Here is a 22,196-nt window from a genome sequence, read left to right on the forward strand (position 1 = left end):
CATGGTTCCGACATCTCGATACCGTAACGAGAGTAGGCAGCTGAATTGTAAAGGAGCGAGATTTTCTGGAAGGGAACGTGACGTGAAATGGTCTCTGTTTCAATATGAGCATTTTTCTTAATTAGGAATTAAGAGGAAAAAATATGAATTTTAACTATTAACAAATCTATTTGAGTCGAGCTTAAGTCTATCCCTGAATTCGGTCGGCAACTAACACTGGCTCGAATTCAGCTTGAATTTCTATCGAGTTTGTACAACCTATTAACACTCATTTACATCATGGTGTAAAAAATTAAACAAGGACAACACCCTTTGACAGCGTTTAGGCAGGTAAGATTAAGAATATGTTTGGTTTATTACTATCGATTATCGTATTTTTAGTAAAATCGTATTTAGTGTGACAAATAAATTGTTCATTACATCTTAAACAAAATTTAGTAAAAATATTAGTCTACAATAGATACAATCAAAGCAACAAAGCTATAGTAACGAACTAAACAACTAGAAAGCTAACAAAGTATAGCAAAATACAGCAGCGAAACCGGCCCTAAAATAGAACTACTTTAAAAAAATATTCCACCTAATGCAAACCCTAAATTACTCAGCAAAAACAAATCTAAAAAATACTCTAAAAAGGCTACTATTTTTTAACCAAGAAATACTTGCCTGTTTATAAATAGGCCATACTCAAGCCAACTCGAGGCACCTCACCAAACCAAACCAAGCGAAGAAATGGCGGCCATCTCCTCCACCGCCTATTTCTCCTCGCAGCCGCAGCTCCCCGCCTCGACGGAGAACCCTAGCAGCACCAGTGGCAGGCTGCCAAGGACGCGCCGGAGCAGCAGCTTCGTGATGGTCGAGGCGGCGGCCCACTCCGGCAGCGGCGGGGTGGTGAGGACGAGGAGCCTGACGGAGGAGGACCTGGAGGAGCTCAAGGGCTGCCTCGACCTCGGCTTCGGCTTCGCGTACCACGAGATCCCCGAGCTCTGCGGGACGCTGCCCGCGCTCGAGCTCTGCTACTCCATGTCCCGGAGGTTCCTCGACGAGCAGAGGGCGCCGGGGCAGGAGCAGGAGCCCGAGACGCCGCCCCTCCCCAACTGGAGGATCTCTGGACCTGGTAAATCATTTTTCTCTGCTCAGGTTTCTATTTTGGACAAATTTTTAGTCTTGAGATGTTGTGAATGAATGTTTTTGGCGGTAAAGGTGGGGATTTTCTGTCGTTTGGTGATTTTTTTTTCCCGAGGATTGGTGATCTAGTAGTCCATTTTGATTACAATTCGAACCTTAAAGTCCAACTGAGATGCGTCTGGCAAAAGTATGCTTTATTGTGCGCGAAAGATTTGATTGTCTTATGTTTTACCCAGGTAGGATGAGGGTATGTTTGCAATATATCAGGTGCGTTGCTCCATTAGCTAGCTTTAGATAACTCAGTTGATTATTTTCCTTTTGATTTAAAACCGATGAACAGTTGAATGATGGTAATACTATAGCAGTATCCTGATGCTCGTTGTATAAATTGGTACCATTAAAAGATTTCAGATGTTCATGCTGAATAGATTGTATCACACTATATGCACTGGAACTAGAAAAATCTTATAAGCAGTTTTGAGCACCTTTTGGTGAATTGGGGTATGGTTGGATGTGTAATTTCGGTTGTCCTGGGCCCTAGGTGTCTGAACATATCTTCTGATGAAGTTGCTGCTCTTTTAGCTGCTACAACAGTATGCTCAATTAATTTGATGCGTTTTTTTCCCCATTGCAATAGAAATTTCGTTTTTATAACAAGCTCCATGCCCCCTTTATAATTTGCAATGACATTTTTTAACTTTGCAAGAAAGATTTTGTAAGAATTGTAGATGTGTTATGGAGGGTGGATTAGTGTATCATACTGATGTGCTCGGACTGCTTTCTTCAGAACTTCAATTCTTGGTCTTAAGGGATACTGTCATACTGATTCAATCCTTTTTATTTCTGGGCTGTTTTACCTTTTTTTTCTTGATGACTGTTGCATTTTGTACTCCATAGGATGTTTGGCACAGAGAATAAAAACCTTTTCTTTTACTTTATTTCATAAAAGGAATGAGGATGATAGACGCTCCAAGATTCTACCTACTTTTTTGTTGTCGTCCATTCTATGGTTTTGGTTGCATGAAAATTTGATACCAAGGGAAAAGAAAGGAAATTTTCATCATAGTGGAGGGTGGAAAAAGTTTCGCGCATTCTTGGTTATATCACAATATAGAAGCAACGAGACTCAGCATGCGCTTCCTTCATTGATGTCACTTTTCTTAGTAAGTGCTAACTGTCTTCTCCAAGACAATCTTCACGATAAAGCAAAGCAAGAGTAGGATCCACAGAATTATGCTATCTCCTTTCCAGCACACGTTTCCTCCTCAAAAGAGGTTCCGTAAATCCGAAGAAATATTATTTTACCTTTGCCAAACGTCCATTTTTGTAAATCGCCAAAAAAAAAGTCCATTTTTCTAAATGAAAATAAAAATAAATAAAAATCCAACAGTGCAAGTGCACAGCCTATCTCCTCCATGAGACCATATATATATATATATATATATATATATATATATATATATTACCTGGGTTGTCCCTTTACTCATGAGATTTTGTTCTGCTTGTGATTGATTTCTTCTATAAAAGACCTGTCGTTCTTTGCTGATCTATATTGGCTCTTGCAGGTGATGATCCAGAGCTAGTGAAGGCTAGGCTGAAGTATTGGGCTCAAGCTGTAGCATGCACTGTCAAACTCTGCAGCTAGTGGTGGCTGGATGTCTGCTGCTTCATCACATAACGTGTATGCTATGACGGGCTAAACTGAAAGTTGGTTGGAGGTTGAAGAATCTGCTTATATGGATTTGGGATATGAGGATCAAATACTCCTCAGAAGGTGCTTGTGCTTCGTGGCATCGAGGCAACAATGCAACACAAGTGATCACTGCTTTTGCAAACTTTGGAGGGGGAGGAATCGTGAGTCATGACATCGGAACAGCGACAGAACTTGATGCGATCCATGGTCTGAGCTTTTATGAAAGAATCAGACGCTTGTCGTTCCTCAGGATGGCCTGCACAATGCAGCGTTTGCATGTGTAAGACCTGCTAGTTCTTTTTGCACCTCCTTGCAATGCTAATCGTTGTACACTTGTAATGTACTGGGTGGAGTTTGGCTACTAATCAATGGGTTGATTGGTTCCAATATTGTTTTGTGCTGTGCAAATCTGTTCTAGTAGTAGATATTGTACGTCATTTGCATGAATAGATCTGCAGGTTATGTGTATTACAAATTTGCAGAAGTGCAGAAAGTGTTTGGTTGCTTGTCAAGGTTCAGTTCTGAAAAAGAATTTATGCATTCAGCCTAACAGCAAATCGAGTGAAAGGAAAGGTGTCCTCATCCTGTAAGAGTATTCAGTATAAGAGTATGTAATCCTACAGCCTACAAGCTTTAGAGACGAGAATGCACTGCTGTGGCACACAGAACACATAATCTTATTTGATTTACAGAGCTTTCTCTAATCCTGCTACAGATCTAGTTCACTATCACATGATCTTTTTTTATACAGATCACATTATCTCACACAGTGATGCATTTCCTCTGCTGCACTTGCCACTAGATAGTGTAAACAAAAAAGAAAATCTATCTGTCGGTGAGTGCCACCGCACGTGCAGTACACACGTGCCGCGCGCACGGCTCCCGACGATCCCGAAGCTTCCATGTGGGGCCTTGACCCTAACCGTTCGGTACGGCCACACCAGTGCCATGTTGAATATCGGAAACACCCCTCGTCTCTTCGAATACCTGAGGGGCAGCGTGCAAATATGGCCAAGGGACGGGGGTAGTTTGGAATTCTAGCCCTTGTCTGGGTGGACTCCACTTCGTCGTCTCCATCCTCGGCAAGTCAGCGATCTCGACGGTGACGATGGTGGCCGACGCGCAAGCAGAAATGGCCGTGGCACGTTTCAGTTTGAACCCTCGGTTTTCTATTTGTTTTCAGGATGCAAATGTGCACTCCATCTAATAGGATTTGGGTTATGCCATCTATTTCGTATTCCTCTATTTATCAATAATTGACATCTTCGCTATCGAATCTAGACCCGTTATTTTTATCATAGTAATCTCTCTATTTTAGGGCACCCTGCACTAATACTCCTCCGCTCACGGCTAGCAGCGCTCCTACTACCTCACTAAGCTCTTTTAAATTTGATAACATAAAAATCACTTACCCCTGTCAGTAACAACACCCTCATCTAAACTCATAAATGTCGGTGTTCTTATGTTGAAAACTTAAAGTTTTCAGACATGTACACTTAGAAAATATATAAAAATAAACAGAAAATTAGTGCTAGTTACGACTTACAGGAATGCAGTAGTGAATTTTGTGGAAGTTCGTAAGACCAGGGTTTTTTGAACAAACCGAAATCTGACAGCAAAGCCCTTCCCCTTTCGTACTCGTGGGATACTCCATCGGAATATTTATTTATATTTACATTTTCCGCTCCCCTCCTCTCCGCTCCTCAATCCTCATTGCCCTCTCCTCGCCCACACCCGTGCCTTCGAGAAGCTCCGAATCGCGATCGCCTCGGTCCCCGCGAGCTCCGATGGTGGGCGCGCCAGCCAGCTGCTAGGGTTCCCTGTTCCCACCTTTCGCCTGGTTCGTTCTGGTTGGCTCCTGATTTTACCTTGATTTTTGCTGAACTTTTCCCCTGATTTTTCCGCCGTTTGTGGCGCAGCTGATTGGAACCGCAGGGTTTCATCGAGCCTGTTGCCGCGGTGGCAGCGGAGATGAACGGGGAGGTGGAATGCAGCGTGTGCCACGCGAAGGTGCCGGTGCCGCCGGCGGTGTCGAAGGCGTACGATAGCCACCGGACCACCGTGTCGTCGCGGCAGCGCGCGCTGAACGTGCTCCTCGTCTCCGGAGACTGCGTGCTCGCCGGCCTCCAGGTGAAGACCGCTTGCCTGCTTCCCTTCTGCATTCGGTTTGGTTATGATCAGTGCATTTGGTGCCGAATCGCCAAGTGTTGCATAGGGTGGTGAATGTGATGACCGTTTGAGGAGGCGAATTGAGGAGCTTTGAAGTTTTTATTCATGAATTGTTGGTTAGTGAAAGCACAATGTCATGAGTGTTTGTAGCTAGGTGATTTTGGTTAGCTATACATGTTAAAAAAAATGTGTGGAGCTTCACAAGCCAGTGATGGTTTGGAGTCTAAAACGATATCGGTGTTGATGCTAGACTGTGCAGATGTTGCATGGTGTTGTAGGCAGGGACTTGTTTTTTGTTTCCTTGTCTGAATTCGGTAGAGTGCACATGCAATGTGTTATGGAAGGGCTGGCTTCATTAATTCTCATATACAGATGAGTTGTGGTAGTTTGGTACCTTGAAATTAGGTGCTTCCTGATATGCTGTTAGCATTAGTCTAGATACATTCACAATCTGCTAGCACAATAACTAGCGTTCTAACTATCATGATCATTAGATGGTATGCATCGCTGATAGTGAATTTATTCCGGACTCCCCACCCCCCACCTCCCATTTTTCTCTTTGAAATAAGGTACCCTTGGATAAATTGCAAATGCTAATTGTTGGAATATTGTTATTCGTTGGTTGTTTGTCACATTGTAAGTTCTTGAGTTGCTTGACACATTTCCACCTCTCTTTTTTCTTCTGTAGCCTATATTAGTGTATATGTGTAAAGTGGATGGGAAATTCAAATTTAGCCCGATCAGCGTGAACTTCTTGACAGAGATTACCAAGATTATATTTGCTATCGTCATGCTATTCTTCCAGGTATGTGGAATCATCTATTGTTCCATTCTACTGCTTTCCTTTCCATCATTCCTTTTTAGATCCATATTATTTAATCAGATGTGACTGAAATGATAACAAAGGTAATGCCATTTCTTCGTGGTAAGACAGCATATCTCCTCATGCAGTTATACAAATGTGCTGCTAAGCTAGTGCCTTATTACTATGTTCATAATTCTCGCATTTCAGTTTAGCGCTGAGTGTTGTAGACTTCTATTTTTACTATATCTTCATATTAATTTCTTTGACATCCTTACTTAGTTGGTTTTGTCTTTTGCAGGCTAGGCGTCTAAATGTGGGAGAGAAGCCACTTCTCACAGTGTCAACATTTGTGCAGGTAATATGACCATAGAATATGTCATGTTTATATTTTGGATCTGATCAAGACCTTGCCTGATTTCAATTTTGAGAACTGATTTTTCATTTGGAAACCACATGATGAAAATACATGCTATTTGTTCCGAAGAGAATAGGATCCTCACTGTCTGGCCATATGCTGTCACACTGATACATTGTAGTACATCTTACTTTACAACTCATGTAAACTTGTACAGAAACTGTCTTGTAAATTATTTACTACTTCCTACATCCCACCATTCTTCTTCATTCGTTATAAAATATTACTACAGGAAATTAGTGATCTTATCTGCCACGCTAACTATCTTCTATCTTCACTGGGCAGGCTGCTCGCAACAATGTTCTTCTTGCAGTCCCTGCTCTTCTATATGCTATCAACAACTATTTGAAGTTTATAATGCAGGTAAAGCTTCCATAAGCACATCAGGAGTCAGGACTTGGCAGTCTGGAACTTTTGTGATCACCCCCCCCCCCCACCCCTTTTTGTCTATCTGTAGGAACCATAAGAGTGGATTCTGACTGTTGTATTAGCCTAACCTGGATCTGGTACATCTTCTCTAACATCAGTCTTATGCTTTATGCAGTTATATTTTAATCCTGCAAGTGTGAAAATGCTGGGTAATCTCAAGGTATGGTATTAAGTGTTAACTATCATGCTAGCCTTAGCCTCTTTCAAACTCTAAGATTAGTAGTTACACACTTGCATGCCTGCAAACATGTGCATAGGTTAGTGTGCGCGCCATCCCACGCTGCATGTATAACACACATGCATCTGGGCGTAAAAGGAGCTATTAGTTATCACCTTGTGATATGTTACCCTTTGGTCTTTGAACATTTGTTTAGAGTTTTGCTGCACATGGCATACTCTTGAGCGATACTAATCATGTATCTATGCTATACTGACATTTGCAGGTTCTGGTAATTGCTGTGCTTCTAAAGATCATCATGAGGCGGCGCTTTTCCACAATCCAGGAAAGTTCTCTTTTAATTTCCATACGCCCAGTTTTCAATACTTAAAAGTGGTCAAAACTTAGATTTTTATTCAAACCGTGCAAGTTACGTATATATCGCAATTTATTTCTGGTATCTATGGATTAATCTAGATGTACTATTTGTCAGTGATTACAAGAACTTGTGTAATTGACATCATGCTATTTCATATTGACAGTGGGAGGCCCTTGCTCTTTTGTTAATCGGAATATCGGTTAATCAGCTAAAATCATTGCCAGAAGGTTCTAGTGCTTTGGGTCTTCCTGTTGCAGCTGGAGCCTACCTATATACACTATTTTTTGTAAGATTTAGTTTTCTCATACTTGAATCCTTTCGTAATTGAGCTAGTGTACATGTTGGATAAAAGTAGAACATACCTCCCATGATATTAGGGAAGCTAGTTTAACTATACACTTGGACTTCTTATGCGCACTCTTTTTTGCATATACAATATAAGCATGGCATTCTGGCAATCAGTTGACTGCAGCAAAGTGTTGCATCTGCACTGATCCTTAGCTGCAGTAGTCATAAATGCTGCAACCATTAGTATCTTTTGCATTTTCTTGGGGTCCTGCTATGTTGTGCTTCTGGCTATTGCTTCTATTCAAACATATTAATTGATATTGAGGTTCAAGTTGCACTGTCCAAAACTTTAGACATACAACTATAGAATTCACTATTCAGAACCTTTCATAAATCAGATGTGAAACGATTTGTTCTAGGCATTCCAGGACTAATTTATACATTCATATTCAATCCTTAAGGGCACAAAAACCCTGTCCGGCTTTTCGTTCATTTGGTTGTGGAATTAAAAGAAAAATTGTAAAGAACAGAACTGAACGTGACATCTGACATTTCATACTTTTATGGGCAATCAGATAACAGTTCCTGCATTGGCTTCAGTTTACAATGAAAAGGCTCTAAAAAGCCAATTTGATACTAGTATATATCTTCAGGTATGACCATATGCATGTGTTTCATTTTGATGATTATCTTGCTCAATCATCATATTGCTTTTACTGATCTCACTAAAGCCACCTTTTGTTTGTGATTTTTATCTCATGTTTTCAGAACTTATTTCTGTATGGATATGGTGCAATATTCAATTTCCTTGGCCTTATGATCACTGCCATCATCAAAGGTAATTATTGAGAAAGCATGTTTCCTGGGAAGCAATATGCTTATTGCATAGTGAAATGTAAGCTGGCTTTAAACTATTCTGTTGTGCTGTGCAGTTGTCAGCTTGGGTTTTTTTGTAGGTTACTGACTTGGTTGTTCTAGTAATTTTGTGTGGTTGGTGATTTATAAATTATCTTTACAGCTTGATCTGATGACAACCTAACATGTACCTGAAAACTTCAACTGATTGAATCCTTTTTTTTTATAAATATATTCACTTTCACTGCAAGAAGCTATTCATCCAACTGTGCTTCTGGGATACCTCCATTGAACAGCATACATAAGGATCTCTTGCGACTGAACTGCGTTGAAAACTTGAAACTGTTGCCTAAAGTGTTTTCTTGCATGATACGCGACCACTTTGATGCCACTATGACTGGAATTTGTAATGGTGCTGTATGAAATCAACTATTGTGTAAAATTTTCAGGACCCAGTAGCTTTAACATTTTGGAAGGACATTCAAGGGCCACAATGTTTCTTATCTGCAACAATGCTGCACAGGGCATACTATCGTCATTTTTCTTCAAATATGCAGGTATTTTACCAGCATAAAGTTAAAACTCCTTGTTCGGCATTTTATTAAAATGGAACTAGATATCATTCATGTATCATTTATACTTTATATAACTTGCATGAATGTACCCATCAGAAGTTACCTTGCATGAGCATGCAGCAAACCAGTCTTGCCTAAAGTTGAATATGAACATTAATTAAATAACTAGTGGGTTCTTAGACTGCATATGCACATGAATAGGCTAATTCAATGGCGTATGCATATTGGTTGCTAGTTGCTACTGCTTTATGATAGTTTGGCAAGCTGAGCTCTAGTAAGATTTAAGCAACTAAATTTTGAGTGCAGATACAATTTTGAAGAAGTACTCGTCAACAATTGCCACTATCTTTACTGGAGTAGCCTCTGCTGTATTGTTTGGTCATACTCTGACTATAAACTTTATTCTTGGAATATCAATTGTAATTATATCTATGCATCAGGTAACTTGCTTTCCTTCTTTTGTTGATTCAGTTTTTATCGAAGCTTTCCTACTCTTAATATTTCTGGTTCATTTCCATTCTTTCAGTATCTTTCTAACCAAATTAAGGATGAACTGCCAACCAGCAAAATTGAGATGGCTGATGCTCATGATCACAGGTTTGTCCTGTCATGTTGTTTATGTTTGACTCTATTGTAGTTGGTAGTTTGGCAGTGTCCTGAAGTTCCATTCTGTCATCTACCATTCTACCTTCAGGAGAAATTTCTTGCTTTTTGATGTAGTGACTAACACTCGGTGCAGTGCACGTTATTGCAATCAGTGGACTTTCAAGCGTTTTAGTAACACAATTTGTTTGATGGTGCTCAACAGATTGAAGGAACCCGTGTATGTCATTACGACTGATTCAATGGCAAGTGAGGTAAATATTTAGTACGCAGAATTTGATGCGATCCGCCCTTTCTTCCGGATAACTAATGACGGTTCTATCCATACATGTATGCAGGCTAAACACCGCCATGGATCTGACGAAAGGCAGCCTCTTCTTCCTGTGTGATTTTACAGCAGAGGTTCTCCACTTTTTCTTTACTTCCCAGAGTGTGATTCTTGTATTGCTACAGAAATCCGTTACAACTTTTTAACAAGTGCACATCCTCCATAACATCTCTAAAACTCTCCCATTTCTGACAGGATTGCCAGCTGAGGCGCTCGATTTCCTCAACATGAGTAGCACATATATCACCGACAGGGCATCCGAAAGTCAGGGTGGAAAAGAGAATATCTCGGAAGCCACACTGCTGTCATGATGTTGGCGGACTAGCGGAGTAAGGATATGCATATTCGGCGGCGCAATGGTGAGCTTCCAGAGACACAGTAGTGGAAGAGGCACTACCTTTAGCTTAGTGGTGGTAAAACTGATGTGATAAGATTAGCGAGGAATAAAGTCTACTCAGTCTCCTTTTCCAACATTTTCCCCGCTCTTGACTGCATCGTAGTGTTCTTGTGGGTTGCCGATTGTCACGATGAATCAATTAAAGCACCAATAATCCACTTACATGTACCTCGCTGAACTAAATATGTGAACCAGGGCACCTCAAATAATAGATCAAGCCAACTGAGCATTACCAATGACATCCAGCGACTCGTAAACTAGGCATATACACATTTTAGTCTATACATTTGCCCAAAATACAGATTCCATTCCCGGAGCTGGCCAAAATACAGACTTGCTTTAGAACTCCAGTTTTCTGAAAGATGAACAAATAAGTCAATTTTACTCATTCGAACTATCACGTTTGTCCGAATAATCGTATAAACTTTTAAACCGTTAATTTTACTCCCCAGCTACCAATAACGTTTATTTTACCTTTTGAAGTGGATTTTTTCGGTAGTTTTGATGACGTGGTGGTGGTTTCGCTACGTGACAGTCCTAGTGAGCATGATGATATCAGTGTTGCGCAGTAATTCAATTTTTTTTTAGAAAAATAATTCATAAAAATAGATTATTCTAAAAAATAGGTTTTATGTTTAGAAAAAATCCAAAATATATAAAATGATTTAGATAAATATTTTAATATATTTTTAGCTCTATTTTTATTTCTGTAAATAATATTTAATATTTTTCTAGTGTAAAAATTATTCCAAAAATATTAAATAAATATTTTAATTTTGAAAATAGTTTTAGAAAATATAGATTACTTCTGATAAATTTTAAAAATATTTTCTTTGATAAAATAAATATTTTTAATATATTATGTTGCATATAAAATTAGTTTAATTTTAGAAAAATTAGGTTTAAATCTAAAAAAATAGTTTTCGTCGTTTTTAATTGTAGTTTCGCGTCGTTTCTAGCTGTTTAAAATTCGTTTAGCTGTACTTTTGTGCATATTTTGGACACATTTGAGCATATTTTTTGTAAATTTTGGGCACATTTGAGCATATTTACCATATTTTGGTCTTATTTGGGCGTATTTTGATCATATTTGGTCATATTTGGGCATATTTGAACATATTTTGGTCATATTTTGGCACATTGAGTCACATTTTGGGCACATTTGACCATATTTTGGATATATTTGAGCACATTTGGGTACATTTTGGTATATTTGGGCTCATTTGGCCATATTTTGTCCAAATATGCTCAAAATATGCTCAAAATATACCTAAAATATACACAAATATGGCTAAAATATGTCCAAATGTGGCCAAATATGCCTAAAATGTGTCCAAATTTAGCAAAAATGTGTTTGAAATAGGCCAAAATGTGCTCAAAATGTACCCAAATGTGATCAAAATATGACTAAAATGTGACCAAATGTGACTAAAATATGACCAAATGTGTCTAAATGTGCTCAAAATGTGTCAAAAAAGCACGACTAAACTAATTTTAAATGGCTAAAAACGACGCGAAAACTACAGCTAAAAATAACGAAAACTATTTTTCTGAAATTAAACCTAATTTTTCTAGAATTAAAACTAATTTTATATACAACAAACATGTTAAAAGCATTTATTTTATTAAAGAAAATATTTTTAAACTTTATCAGAATTAATCTATATTTCCTAAAACTATTTTTTCCGAATTAAAATATTTATTCTAACATTTTTGAAATAATTTTTACACTAAAAAATATTAAGTAATATTTACAGAAGTAAAAACAGAGCTAAAAACATATTAAAACATTTATCTAAATCATTTTATATTTTTTAGATTTTTTTCTAAACATAAAACCTATTTTTCGGAATAATCTATTTTCATGAATTATTTTTCTAAAAAAATTAAATTACTGCGCAACGCTGATATCAGCACACTGACTGAATACACTGACTAGGACTGTCACATAGCAAAACCGCCACCACATCATCAAAACCACCGAGAAAAACTACTCCGGAAGGTAAAATGGATAGTATTGATAGTTTGGAAGAGTAAAATAGACAGTTTAAAAGTTCAAAAGGTTATCCGAACAGACGTGATAGTTCGATTGGGGTAAAATTGACGTATTACAAATGAATGTGAAATCTGTTGGCAGGATGCACAAGCTCCGTTGTCGTTGCAGTACTATAAACCGTCCTCCGTGCAGTTAGTTGTCGAAATCTGAGAAGCGACACCGATCATTTTGTGATGATGATCCAAGCTGTTCCAAGCTTATGCATGCAGCACGTGTAGAGAGATTAAAGGGGACCTTAGCGACCCCTTTTGGCGGATATACACCCATCAACCGAGGATCTACACACTGCTTCACCTTGTCTTCAGTTAATCACGGTGTAGCCTGCACAACAGAAGCAAGGCATTCTCAGAGAACTGGTGTGAGAACATGGTCTCCATTAAGGATGGGGTTGTGTCATGTTATCATCATACCAGATCAGACTTTAAGATCATACAATGTGCTAGTTTTGAGGGCATGCAATGTGCGCTCCGATGATCACATAGACTTTTTCAGATAGCAATGCACTGCAGCATATGCTGCAGATAATGGAATAACTTCAGTTGTATTGTAGTCGCTTTTGGAGAGTTTAAGGAATTCTGGTCCAGATGCGGCCAGCCAAACTCTCCACAGACCACAGATAAAAGCTGTCACCATTGAAAAGGGCACCCGGATAGACTTACTCTAATGAAGTAAAACATGGTTAGTATGTATGAATATCAGACAGGTCTGACCATTAGGATTTGCTCCGCATCATTCTAAGATATTGACGAGTACATCGCCCACGTCATACCATACACCCAAGCAAGAAAACTACTGTAACAAAGATTTAGCTTGGACCCTCCAGACTAAATGAAAATTTAAGAAACCACATTACTGTACATATAGGTGCATTTTTTTTGCTTCGCTAGAATTAATTTGACCAAATACAGTGCCAATTGCAGCCACTGATATAGATTCACATCTAACCGCAAAAAGAAAAATGAGTAAGTTAGCAAGTTAGCATTACCCAAGTTACCAGGCTCTGCTGCCCTCTAGGCATTGTATGGTCTACTGGCTTTCTACCTGTCAAAAGGTCCAGGAGAACTACTCCAAAGCTATATACATCACTTTTCTGGGTTAACTGACCAGTCATCGCGTACCTGCAGAAGTTCATAGAATGTGTACAATATTGAAAGGATGATCAGACAACAGTATCACTTAACGCAAGAATCTAAAAACCAATACCAAGCATCAAACCGATTATTGCTAGGTGGAGAGTATTTGATTATAGCTTGCTAGTAGTTATAAGTAATTGGTTGGTACCAGCAAAAATAGCACAAAAGATTGGTGGTTGACCATGGCCTGAGCAGAGACTGGCCAGTTTCTGCCAGCCTGCTTATCTGAGTGATATGTAATTTTTCTTCATTTTTCCCTCCAGAAATGAGGTAAAATTTTATGTGTTTGCATGTAACAAGAATGTTAAAATGGGCAGCAGCTGGCAGCCTGCCACCCAGTCTGAATCGAGAACAGTCATGAACTAGCCTAACCTGGTATGGGGGAGGTCCATAACCATATACTTCTGCGAACTGGACAGTTTACAAGATTAGCTTCAGGCAGGTGATTTTCATGTAACCGTTCTCAGGTAGAACTACACACTAAGAAAATGAGAACTCACAATGTGGTCCACAGGTACTTTTCATATACTTCTCAAAAAGTGGTTTGCTATCCAATGGACAAAGGCTAAAAGATAAAAAAAAAAAAATCATGTGAAGTGCCAGAAATTCGGAAAGATAAAATATTAAGAAGAGTACAATTGATTTCTAATGTTGCTTTATGACTTGGAAATAAGCGTATGTATAAATACAAAACTAACCTTTAACTTTAGAAATAACAAGCCATATATTTTGGGCATATACAGCTTCTATTTCAACAAAACAGACTTTCCATGATTGATGCACACCACCTGGCTTGCTGATCTATTGGAAAATTAACAAGAAAATGCATGCAAAGCAGCGAAGCACAACGAAAAGTAAATACTGATCCAAATATTAAATATGATAAACATATAGTTATTTTAAGCATAGGATTTTTACTCTGGAGCGTGATATCCAAAGGTTCCCAACACACGAGTAGAATGCAGCCGGACAGCCATATCTGGAGCCTGATTTGAGAGATTGAAGTATGCTATCTTTGCCTTGAAGTCCTCAAATAAGAGGATGTTACTTGATCTAATATCCCTATGGACAATAGAAGGCTGAACTTTCTCATGCAGATATTCAAATCCTTTCGCAGCATCAACAGCAATTTTCACTCGCTGCATCCAATCAAATGCTGGACCAGGTTGCGCACCTTGAACTCCTTTTCTTCCTATTGGCATGAGTTTGAAAAAGATTAAAATCATCCGTTGTAGCTACAATATTCAAATAAGAGCAGGGAGTTATCTAACGAACTGTAGAGGATATGCAGAATCATACCATGTAGAATATCATGCAGAAAACCCATGGTGGCAAATTCATATGCCACTATGCGCAGATTCCGCCCCATACAGTACCCCCAACATATCTATAAAGTTTTCATGCTTCAGCCTTGAAACCAATGAAACCTAGCATCAGAAAGTAAGCATGATTGCTTAATTAGGAACCTGTAGCACCAAGAAATAACCAAAAGAGAAATCCCTATCTTTAGGAAGTAATAACAAAGCCAACCTGGGTCAAGAATTCTGTGGTGGGTTCATTTTCATTAGAATCAAGTTTCTTCACTGTCATTTTTGTTTCATTATCAAGGACATCATATCAAAGCCTTCGACCCAAAGTCATCAGTTTTTTTTCTATCAGTTCATCCAAGGATAGAACAGGAATATTGATATGGGGAGCAGCATTGTGTGGCTCAGCTTTTCCAGTAGCAGAATCTTTCAACCCCTTTGTCATCCCTGAATAAAAGGATAAAATTGCATCAAATTATCTATAGAAAAGTGAAATTTAGATAGTGCAGCAGAAACAGAGTTCACAATAACTGGCATGCACGTCAGGAATGTAACATTAGAGAATTCAGGTAAGGTGAAAAGAGCATACCATCAAAATTATTGGTTGTGGCCTTGACATGCCCATTTTCATACTGATCGGATTCATTCACTTGACAATTGCAGCAAACCCAGCGACGCCACATCACTATCTTTTACTCTAATTTACACATATTCTGTAAACCACAAATATTTAATCAGGAGAACGATCACATTATCAGCGCACACATTTTGACGTCGTGCATGTTAACACAGACAATACGGAAGACAAAGCTGTTGTGCTAGTAGAGAACATAGCTAGAATCTATGTCAACTCTCACATACAATTATGCTTAACTTCAAATTCACATATATACCGATGGGGAACGTATCCAGGCAGATGACCCATTGCAATACACAGCTCAAAGGGGACTCACGTAGCCATTTTAATTTATTTCAAAAAAATTGGGCACAAAAATCACCTCAGATAAACCTCTACAACCAGCACCTCACTACCAAACCCATCATCTGTGATATCATTATACACAGCCCGGCAGCCCGCAGCCCCCCGTAAGATCGCTCACTTCAACCGCAACCAAAACCCCAAGCACACGTAGCAACACCGAGATCCAAGCCATGGCGCCAGAATAACTACACGGAAATAGCCAAGCGAAACGCGGTTCTCCCAAAACCCTCGCATAATCTCACACCCTATGAGCCACCTACAACTCCATTGCAAATTCCACCGATTCGCGCGGTTTCACCGCCCGATCGCCCGCATTTGGCGAGACGACCGAAAGCAGAGGGGCCGCGAAAGCTTGGATGAGGCAGGAATTTGGGTGAGCGTTCGGAGATGAGGTACCTCGAGGGAGCTTGCGTTGCGGCGGCGTCGCCGCTGAGCTCGTCGGCTTCGTCTCGAATGCGAGAGGCGGAGGCGGTGGCCGTATTTTATAGCGCGTTTTTTGTTTTTTTATCTCTTTCCTTTTTAAAGAGTTTTTTTTTATTTGCTCGTCCAGTGCTTATCGCGCTGTATACGCCAGGTAGTGGAACGGCCGTGTGGTGGGACCGTCGAGTCAGTTACATGGCTGCAGGTGGGCCGTGCCAGAGATCCTTTTTTTTTTCTGTTGGGTATTGCTGGTTCTGAAATGCCATTTTTTAACTGAAGCAAAATAGAAAGTCTTTCCTTTACAAGAAAGTTTTTTTTCTCGTAATGATGTTTTCAGCTGTCGTCATGGAAGATTCTGTGAGCAATGCATGTATTTCCGGCAAAATTTAAGGCAAATGATTTTGGTTGGCGTATGTATTTTGTTGTGGTTCATAGTGGATTTGATTTGTTTACTCAGTCAATTATTTCTTTCATAAGATCATATGATAAATGTCAGTAGAGATTAATGAGCATTTTCTAGTTCCGTGACAAATGAGACTGAACATTTTCTAGTCCGCGTTGACGTCTCAAGATTTGCGTATTCTGCCAGCTGCAGTATCAGCCAAAATTGGAACATTTACGAAGATTGCTACTGACTTATTTCAATAGGGGAAGTGAAAAAGGAAGGGTTAATGAAAGGTAAACAACCACTAATCACACTGTCAACACGGTAAATTAAGCATTGCCCAGAAAAAAAGAAAAAGAAATAAAGTCCACTATGCAAATCATGTCCATAATTAGTGCGATTATGCGGTGCCGTAGGAAAATCATGTCCATGCTCGATCTGCACCTTCTCTTTGCTTGTACAACACCCTAAACAAACAACTCTTTCGGCATCCCAGTCTGAACTTGGAAAGTTGGAAGGAACAGGTGAAATGGTGTCCAGTGCAATCAATACCTCAAATATATTGGATCGATCGTGTATCTGGATCTGTAATTCCGCGTGTACAATCGCCTTATACCTTTTATCTGTACAGGTAATAACATCCTAGTCGCCTGTATACCCTTCATCTGTACAGGTAATAACATCCGAGACACCTGTATACCCTTATCTGTACAGGTAATAAGATCTCAGTCCACTCTTATCGAAACATGAAAAGACTTAGAACTTGTTGTCATGAAGACATGAAGTGCTTACTGATCCTGGTTCTTGCTACTCGCTTTAGCTCCCTGGGAGTGGGAGGGATTTGTCCACGATGAGAAGCTTCTCAGGATCCAAGGCCCCATTTTCAGTGTCAATAATTCTGTTGTGCCATGGTAGACGATCGGCATCCTTCTTGACTTTCAGAACAACATCAGCTCTGTCCCGAACTATAGCGGCACCCCCTGGCCGGAGAATGCGATCCATCTCAACCAGGATGTCGACAATCCCACATCTGAGAATAGCTTGGTGTCAAGATGGAGAACTGGACTGGAATTTCTATTTAACAGCATGATACTATTATGTACGAGAATTGTTCGTGTGCTTTGTGAATTCATATTATACTTCAGGTGTTGTGCTGAAGGTGGATAGACTGAGAGACATAACATAAATTTTCTTTTCAAAAGAGAAGTGGCATATCCTGATGGTGTACAGAAATTTTGCAATTCAAAAACTGTGTTCTAGAAAAAAAACACTGCCTCAGCTGTTCTCATGTTAGTTACTTTACTTTCTCATGTTAGTTACTTTACTTCCTTCAGAAAAGCAAATCCAGCAAGCCAGTATCCAGATGAACAACAGATACTTCTAAATGGTTATGTACTACAGCACTAGTAAAGACAAGATACATGTCACGGGTACATCTATCTTTATGTTTAAGTAGAGTTTGGTACTAGCAAACTAGGTGAAACAAAATTGTTATATATTTGGACTTACAATCCTTTCTTGTTCTCTTTCTGAGGCATGAACATGGTAAATCATGGGTCAGTGGGCTACTTACTTGTGAATATGTGAGCTGAAGATTCCATTAGCATGTATCAGATCATATGTTCGTGGATAAGTAGAGAAGGCCTCACACCTGAAAATATATTTTAAAAAATCGAGATGGTGAGTTGTTTCCTATATCTTACTGCATAATTTGGAAGTACTGATTTATTTGAAGAATATATATTTTCATTAACATTACCAGTCTATGTATGTTCCAATCAGGCCACGCTCATAGATGATACCAAGAGTATTGTTTGTTATATTTGCAGGAACCACATTCATGACCCAAACAGGATACTTGGACAAAGCAGCAGCAAAGCCACCAAAACCAGCATTCATGTCCATGACATTTCTGTAAGTTCCATTAGATAAATATTCTAAATATGTTACGTAGAAATTAACCCTTTTCTCCCAAATCAAACTGTCGTGTTTATATGTCTGAATGGACAACCACTTCATTTCCACACTGACTATCCTTGGTGGCACTGCACCAAGTCTTTTAGGCCACTTTTCCACGGCACCACCAGCACAACCATTAGCAGGTTCAACTCTTGGAAGACATGTTATACACATTGAAATATTTGAATACCTGCAATGTAACGAAACTTAACTTATCCTTTATGAGACTGTCATGTTGGAAGAATTTTATGACTCAAAACTTCAATGCAAGAGTCAAGATCAGATTATTCCATGGCTGAACAAGTGTGTTTCTTTTTTCTGTTTGCCAGCAAGTTCCTGGAATACACCAGTGCTGTACTCACATTCTTAGTTGGAGGCACCTTATTGCACTCATGTTAATTTTGTGTTATCCATACTGTTAACTCTCCCGAAATGTTCCTGCTACTAGATTCAACTAAATAAATTTTACAATTGTGCATGGGTTTGGAAACCTACAGATGATCAGAAGTTCAGAACAGAACATAAGCAGATGATGATCTGGTTTTAGAATAAGTACATACTGCAAGGCAACCTTTAGAAGGGAAAATGAAAACAATTTATTGTTTTTTATCAGTGTCACAGTAGCAGGCACAAAATATAATTAAAGATGTTTATTTATCCAGCCAAACTATTGTGTGGTGTCATATCTCAAGGATAATATGAAGAGAGAGAAAATGATGGTATATAGAAAGGATGTGCCGTTGTAGATCAGGCAACAGTATTTTGAGATGAGTACCATCCTTGTACATGCCTTTTCAATTTCAGCACATTTTCAGCCCCCTCAACTTAAGTGCTAAAGATAACAACAACAACAACAACAACAAAGCCTTTCAGTCCCAAACAAGTTGGGGTAGGCTAGAGATGAAACCCATAAGATCTTGCAAGTCTAGTCATGGCTCTGGCACGTGGATAGCTAACTTCCACGCACCCCTGTCTATGGCTAGTTCTTTGGTGATATTCCAAAAATAACCAAAAATAAATTGTGCAATGTTATGTTTCATCACAATAAAATTCCTGGACAAGCCAAGTGAGAAGATGATGATGAAAAACCTTACCAAGCACTATCTGGGTCATCTCCTGTACAGAGTGGTGGTGATCCCAAGAGTTTTTCTTCTTGGTCACAGTGGAGATGATTAGTAGGCTTTCTCCAAACAGCAATTGTGCCATTCTCAGACAACTTCATCCAACGAAGCTTTTTCGCCATATCATCCATAGCTAATTGCTTGCCCTGAATGTCCATGACCGCTTGATTTGAAACATTGTATGGTGCTTTCCTGCTGATGGGTGACCTAGAGAAAACCCAATAGCCACCAGGTTGGAGAAGGCGGTCAATTTCCAGCATATAAAGCCCATCTGGAATCAGCTATAGGTGAATGAGAACAAGAGAACTCCACCACAAAACTGTACTTTAGTATTGACATCAACATATTAGCAGCCGTTCTGTTCACTGACTGCACCCTTTGCCAATAGGAGTTCCACTTTCAACAAGCTACTGATATATACTACAATAAGCTAGAAATAGATGACAAGTATAATGAACCATGATGCATCAGGAAGTATGCTTTGTCACGAATAGTATGATGTCTTGCATGTCCTACCATGAGCAGTCCATGGAACAAGGCAGTCAGCACAGTGCACCATGTCGAAGGACCTGGATGGATATGGCAGCCTGTGAGCACTGATCCCTCCGATCATCGCAGGCAGTCCACGCTCCAACGCAAGCTGCACCTGTGCTCCTTGTCTATTCCTCGGAGCAATGGACATGGTCAGTATGCCATAGTTCAGCAGATAGTCCCCAAAGTTGGCAACCTGTCAGAACCTCGCAGCAACAGAGAGACGTTACAGTCACATCAAGAAGGCAGAGTAATCAAACCGTAACAATCCATTCTTCGAACGAGTAACGTATTGCAAATAGAAAACGCTTTCATGCAAGCACTCACCCCGCAGCCGACGTCGAGCGCTGTGCGCACCACGCCGCCACGGAGCGGCACCACGCTCTCCAACAGCTCGACGTAATTCCGTACCCCCTTGGGGAACACCAGCCACTCCCCGTGAGCGCGAACGGGGTCCTGGCCAGCCGCCACCTTGGCCGCGGGCAGCAGCGGGAGCTCCACGTTCGCGTACCGCGCTCGCTCGCGCCGCGCGGGCCACGGCGGCGGCGGGTGGTACCCGGGCGGCGGCGGGACGTGGCAGTGCGGCGGGGGCGGCGGAGGGTGCGGCGGAGGTTCCTTCGGCGGGAGAGGAGGAGGAGGCGGGCGCGGAGGGCAGTGGCGGTCGCCGGAGGGAGGATCGTGGCAGGGGACAAGGTGTGTGGCGTTGGGCGGGCAGGGGGGAACTGGCGGGGCATGGGGGTGGGGGTGCTCGCTGTCGGGGAGTGGCGAGGGTCCGGGCGATGGGGGTAGCGCAGCGGTAGTGGAGGCACTGGTGGACGGGGGAGGTGGCGACGAGGAGTGGACGTGGGAGCGGGAGACGGCGACGGAGATGAGAAGGAGGGACGTGGTGGCCGCCGCGACGGCCGCGGCCGCGACGGCGAGAGCGCGCGGCAGCGCCGCGATCACGGCGTCCGGCGACGGCAACGAGAGCCGCATGGCCGAGCGCCGCCAATGTCGCGTGATACGCGACTACTGTACTAGGGTCCGGGCGAGGGCGCGAGCGAGCCGAAGTGGAATGGTGGTGGTGGCGGCCTTGTGTTCGCATCCTTATTTGAAGAGTTACTGTACAGCTATCGGCAGAACTCTATGATCTGAACCGTCCAATCAAAACGAACCGTTAGTTACCGCTACAGCGCCTAGAGGTACAGCACAGTATCTCTGAATACTATGTCAACAATATCTTACTACAGTGTAATGATAGGGAACTAGTCTTTACTGTAGTACCAGACACAAATCACTGTATAAACAACGACTCACTACAGTATGTAGAGGATAGGTGGGTCCGTCCGTCCGTCAGAAATCTCTAAGCATCTCTAGTAGTTATCATTCGCTGTTCTCTTTTATTTTTCTCGATATACTTTTAAAAGATTATGTTTCTAAATTTTTATATATTATAATGCTTAGAGTTATCTTTTATTTTCTCTTCTTTAAAATTTAGCTCTCTAAAATTTCTCTTTATATAAACAAGATTTTCATCTATGTCAATTTTATCCCTACTCTTATCAACTTCTATTCTCCCTACATATCACAATAATAAGAGTTAGCTGTTATCTATAATTACTAAAGTTGCCCTAAAGAAAATATGTGATATCCCATCAAGTGAAATGCCATACTTGCGTCTCAAAAGGTACGTGAGATATTTTTGTTTGTCCGACTTCATAAAGAATCTCACATGTAGAGAACCATATTTTAATGTGATGGATAAGGAGTGAGGGTACGAATCTACCTATGTTTAAATCTCAGTAGCAACAATTGACATGTATACGAGTGTTTTTAATAATATTAAATGTAAGTAAGTGCGAATCTATCTTATATTCATATGGTACATAGGACACCAGTTAAAATTTTATTTTTCAGTAATCTATCATACGTAGTAGCTCATATAACACCCTTTAGTCTAACATCCTTAGAAAACTAGTTGAGGACATCCGATCATTTTTTCTAGATTCGTCATTATCTCTAGGTTTGTAATAGCGGCGCACTTGTGTGTGTCAGTGTGATATGTGTATGTAGTAGTGTGTGCATTTGTGTCACCGAGAAAA

The 22,196-nt window shown here is 40.4% G+C and overlaps 3 protein-coding genes and 1 pseudogene across 6 annotated transcripts; 2 read left to right on the forward strand and 2 right to left on the reverse strand.

Moving 5' to 3' along the window:
- The first annotated feature begins 681 nt into the window (after positions 1–681).
- Positions 682–3,289, forward strand: LOC133926568 (uncharacterized). 3 transcript variants are annotated; one of them, XM_062372567.1, is made up of 3 exons: positions 682–1,117; positions 1,365–1,395; positions 2,078–2,563. In XM_062372567.1, the coding sequence occupies exons 1-3, from the start codon at positions 733–735 to the stop codon at positions 2,346–2,348; spliced, it is 687 nt and encodes a 228-aa protein (XP_062228551.1). In that variant the 5' UTR covers positions 682–732; the 3' UTR covers positions 2,349–2,563. The 3 variants fall into 3 exon arrangements, with proteins under 3 accessions (XP_062228551.1, XP_062228568.1, XP_062228560.1); XM_062372584.1 differs by lacking the exon at positions 2,078–2,563 and adding an exon at positions 2,694–3,289 and having other exon boundaries at positions 684–1,117; XM_062372576.1 differs by lacking the exons at positions 1,365–1,395; positions 2,078–2,563 and adding an exon at positions 2,694–3,289 and having other exon boundaries at positions 686–1,117.
- Positions 3,290–4,488: 1,199 nt separating this feature from the next.
- On the forward strand, positions 4,489–10,297 carry LOC133926585 (CMP-sialic acid transporter 3). Its single transcript, XM_062372595.1, has 16 exons — positions 4,489–4,661; positions 4,741–4,951; positions 5,679–5,795; positions 6,094–6,150; positions 6,496–6,573; positions 6,755–6,799; positions 7,083–7,139; positions 7,336–7,461; positions 8,039–8,116; positions 8,232–8,301; positions 8,768–8,875; positions 9,200–9,333; positions 9,420–9,490; positions 9,702–9,750; positions 9,835–9,898; positions 10,020–10,297. The coding sequence occupies exons 2-15, from the start codon at positions 4,793–4,795 to the stop codon at positions 9,883–9,885; spliced, it is 1,200 nt and encodes a 399-aa protein (XP_062228579.1). The 5' UTR covers positions 4,489–4,661; positions 4,741–4,792; the 3' UTR covers positions 9,886–9,898; positions 10,020–10,297.
- A 1,922-nt stretch (positions 10,298–12,219) lies between these two features.
- LOC133926608 (PTI1-like tyrosine-protein kinase 3) lies at positions 12,220–16,232 on the reverse strand (annotated as a pseudogene).
- Positions 16,233–16,734: 502 nt separating this feature from the next.
- LOC133926594 (probable methyltransferase PMT19) lies at positions 16,735–21,174 on the reverse strand. 2 transcript variants are annotated; one of them, XM_062372616.1, is made up of 7 exons: positions 20,443–21,174; positions 20,101–20,311; positions 19,558–19,855; positions 18,264–18,653; positions 18,078–18,155; positions 17,297–17,534; positions 16,735–17,210 (listed from the first exon to the last, which is right to left on the reverse strand). In XM_062372616.1, the coding sequence occupies exons 1-6, from the start codon at positions 21,088–21,090 to the stop codon at positions 17,321–17,323; spliced, it is 1,839 nt and encodes a 612-aa protein (XP_062228600.1). In that variant the 5' UTR covers positions 21,091–21,174; the 3' UTR covers positions 16,735–17,210; positions 17,297–17,320. The 2 variants fall into 2 exon arrangements, with proteins under 2 accessions (XP_062228600.1, XP_062228592.1); XM_062372608.1 differs by having other exon boundaries at positions 16,735–17,534.
- Positions 21,175–22,196: the final 1,022 nt, after the last annotated feature.

The sequence above is a fragment of the Phragmites australis genome, chromosome 1 (genome assembly GCF_958298935.1).
Source record: "Phragmites australis chromosome 1, lpPhrAust1.1, whole genome shotgun sequence".
In the NCBI taxonomy this organism is placed as follows: Eukaryota; Viridiplantae; Streptophyta; class Magnoliopsida; order Poales; family Poaceae; genus Phragmites; species Phragmites australis.

Coding starts and splice junctions, on each gene's coding strand:
- LOC133926568 (XM_062372567.1), top strand. CDS start 733: ATGGCGGCCATCTCCTCCACCGCCTATTTCTCCTCGCAGCCGCAGCTC. Junction 1,118..1,364: donor CTGGAGGATCTCTGGACCTG/GTAAATCATTTT, acceptor TGTTTTACCCAG/GTAGGATGAGGGTATGTTTG. Junction 1,396..2,077: donor GTATGTTTGCAATATATCAG/GTGCGTTGCTCC, acceptor ATTTCATAAAAG/GAATGAGGATGATAGACGCT.
- LOC133926585 (XM_062372595.1), top strand. CDS start 4,793: ATGAACGGGGAGGTGGAATGCAGCGTGTGCCACGCGAAGGTGCCGGTG. Junction 4,952..5,678: donor GCGTGCTCGCCGGCCTCCAG/GTGAAGACCGCT, acceptor TTTCTTCTGTAG/CCTATATTAGTGTATATGTG. Junction 9,334..9,419: donor TAATTATATCTATGCATCAG/GTAACTTGCTTT, acceptor CCATTCTTTCAG/TATCTTTCTAACCAAATTAA.
- LOC133926594 (XM_062372616.1), bottom strand. CDS start 21,090: ATGCGGCTCTCGTTGCCGTCGCCGGACGCCGTGATCGCGGCGCTGCCG. Junction 19,856..20,100: donor TGTTCCATGGACTGCTCATG/GTAGGACATGCA, acceptor AGCTGATTCCAG/ATGGGCTTTATATGCTGGAA. Junction 18,654..19,557: donor GATGACCCAGATAGTGCTTG/GTAAGGTTTTTC, acceptor GTTACATTGCAG/GTATTCAAATATTTCAATGT.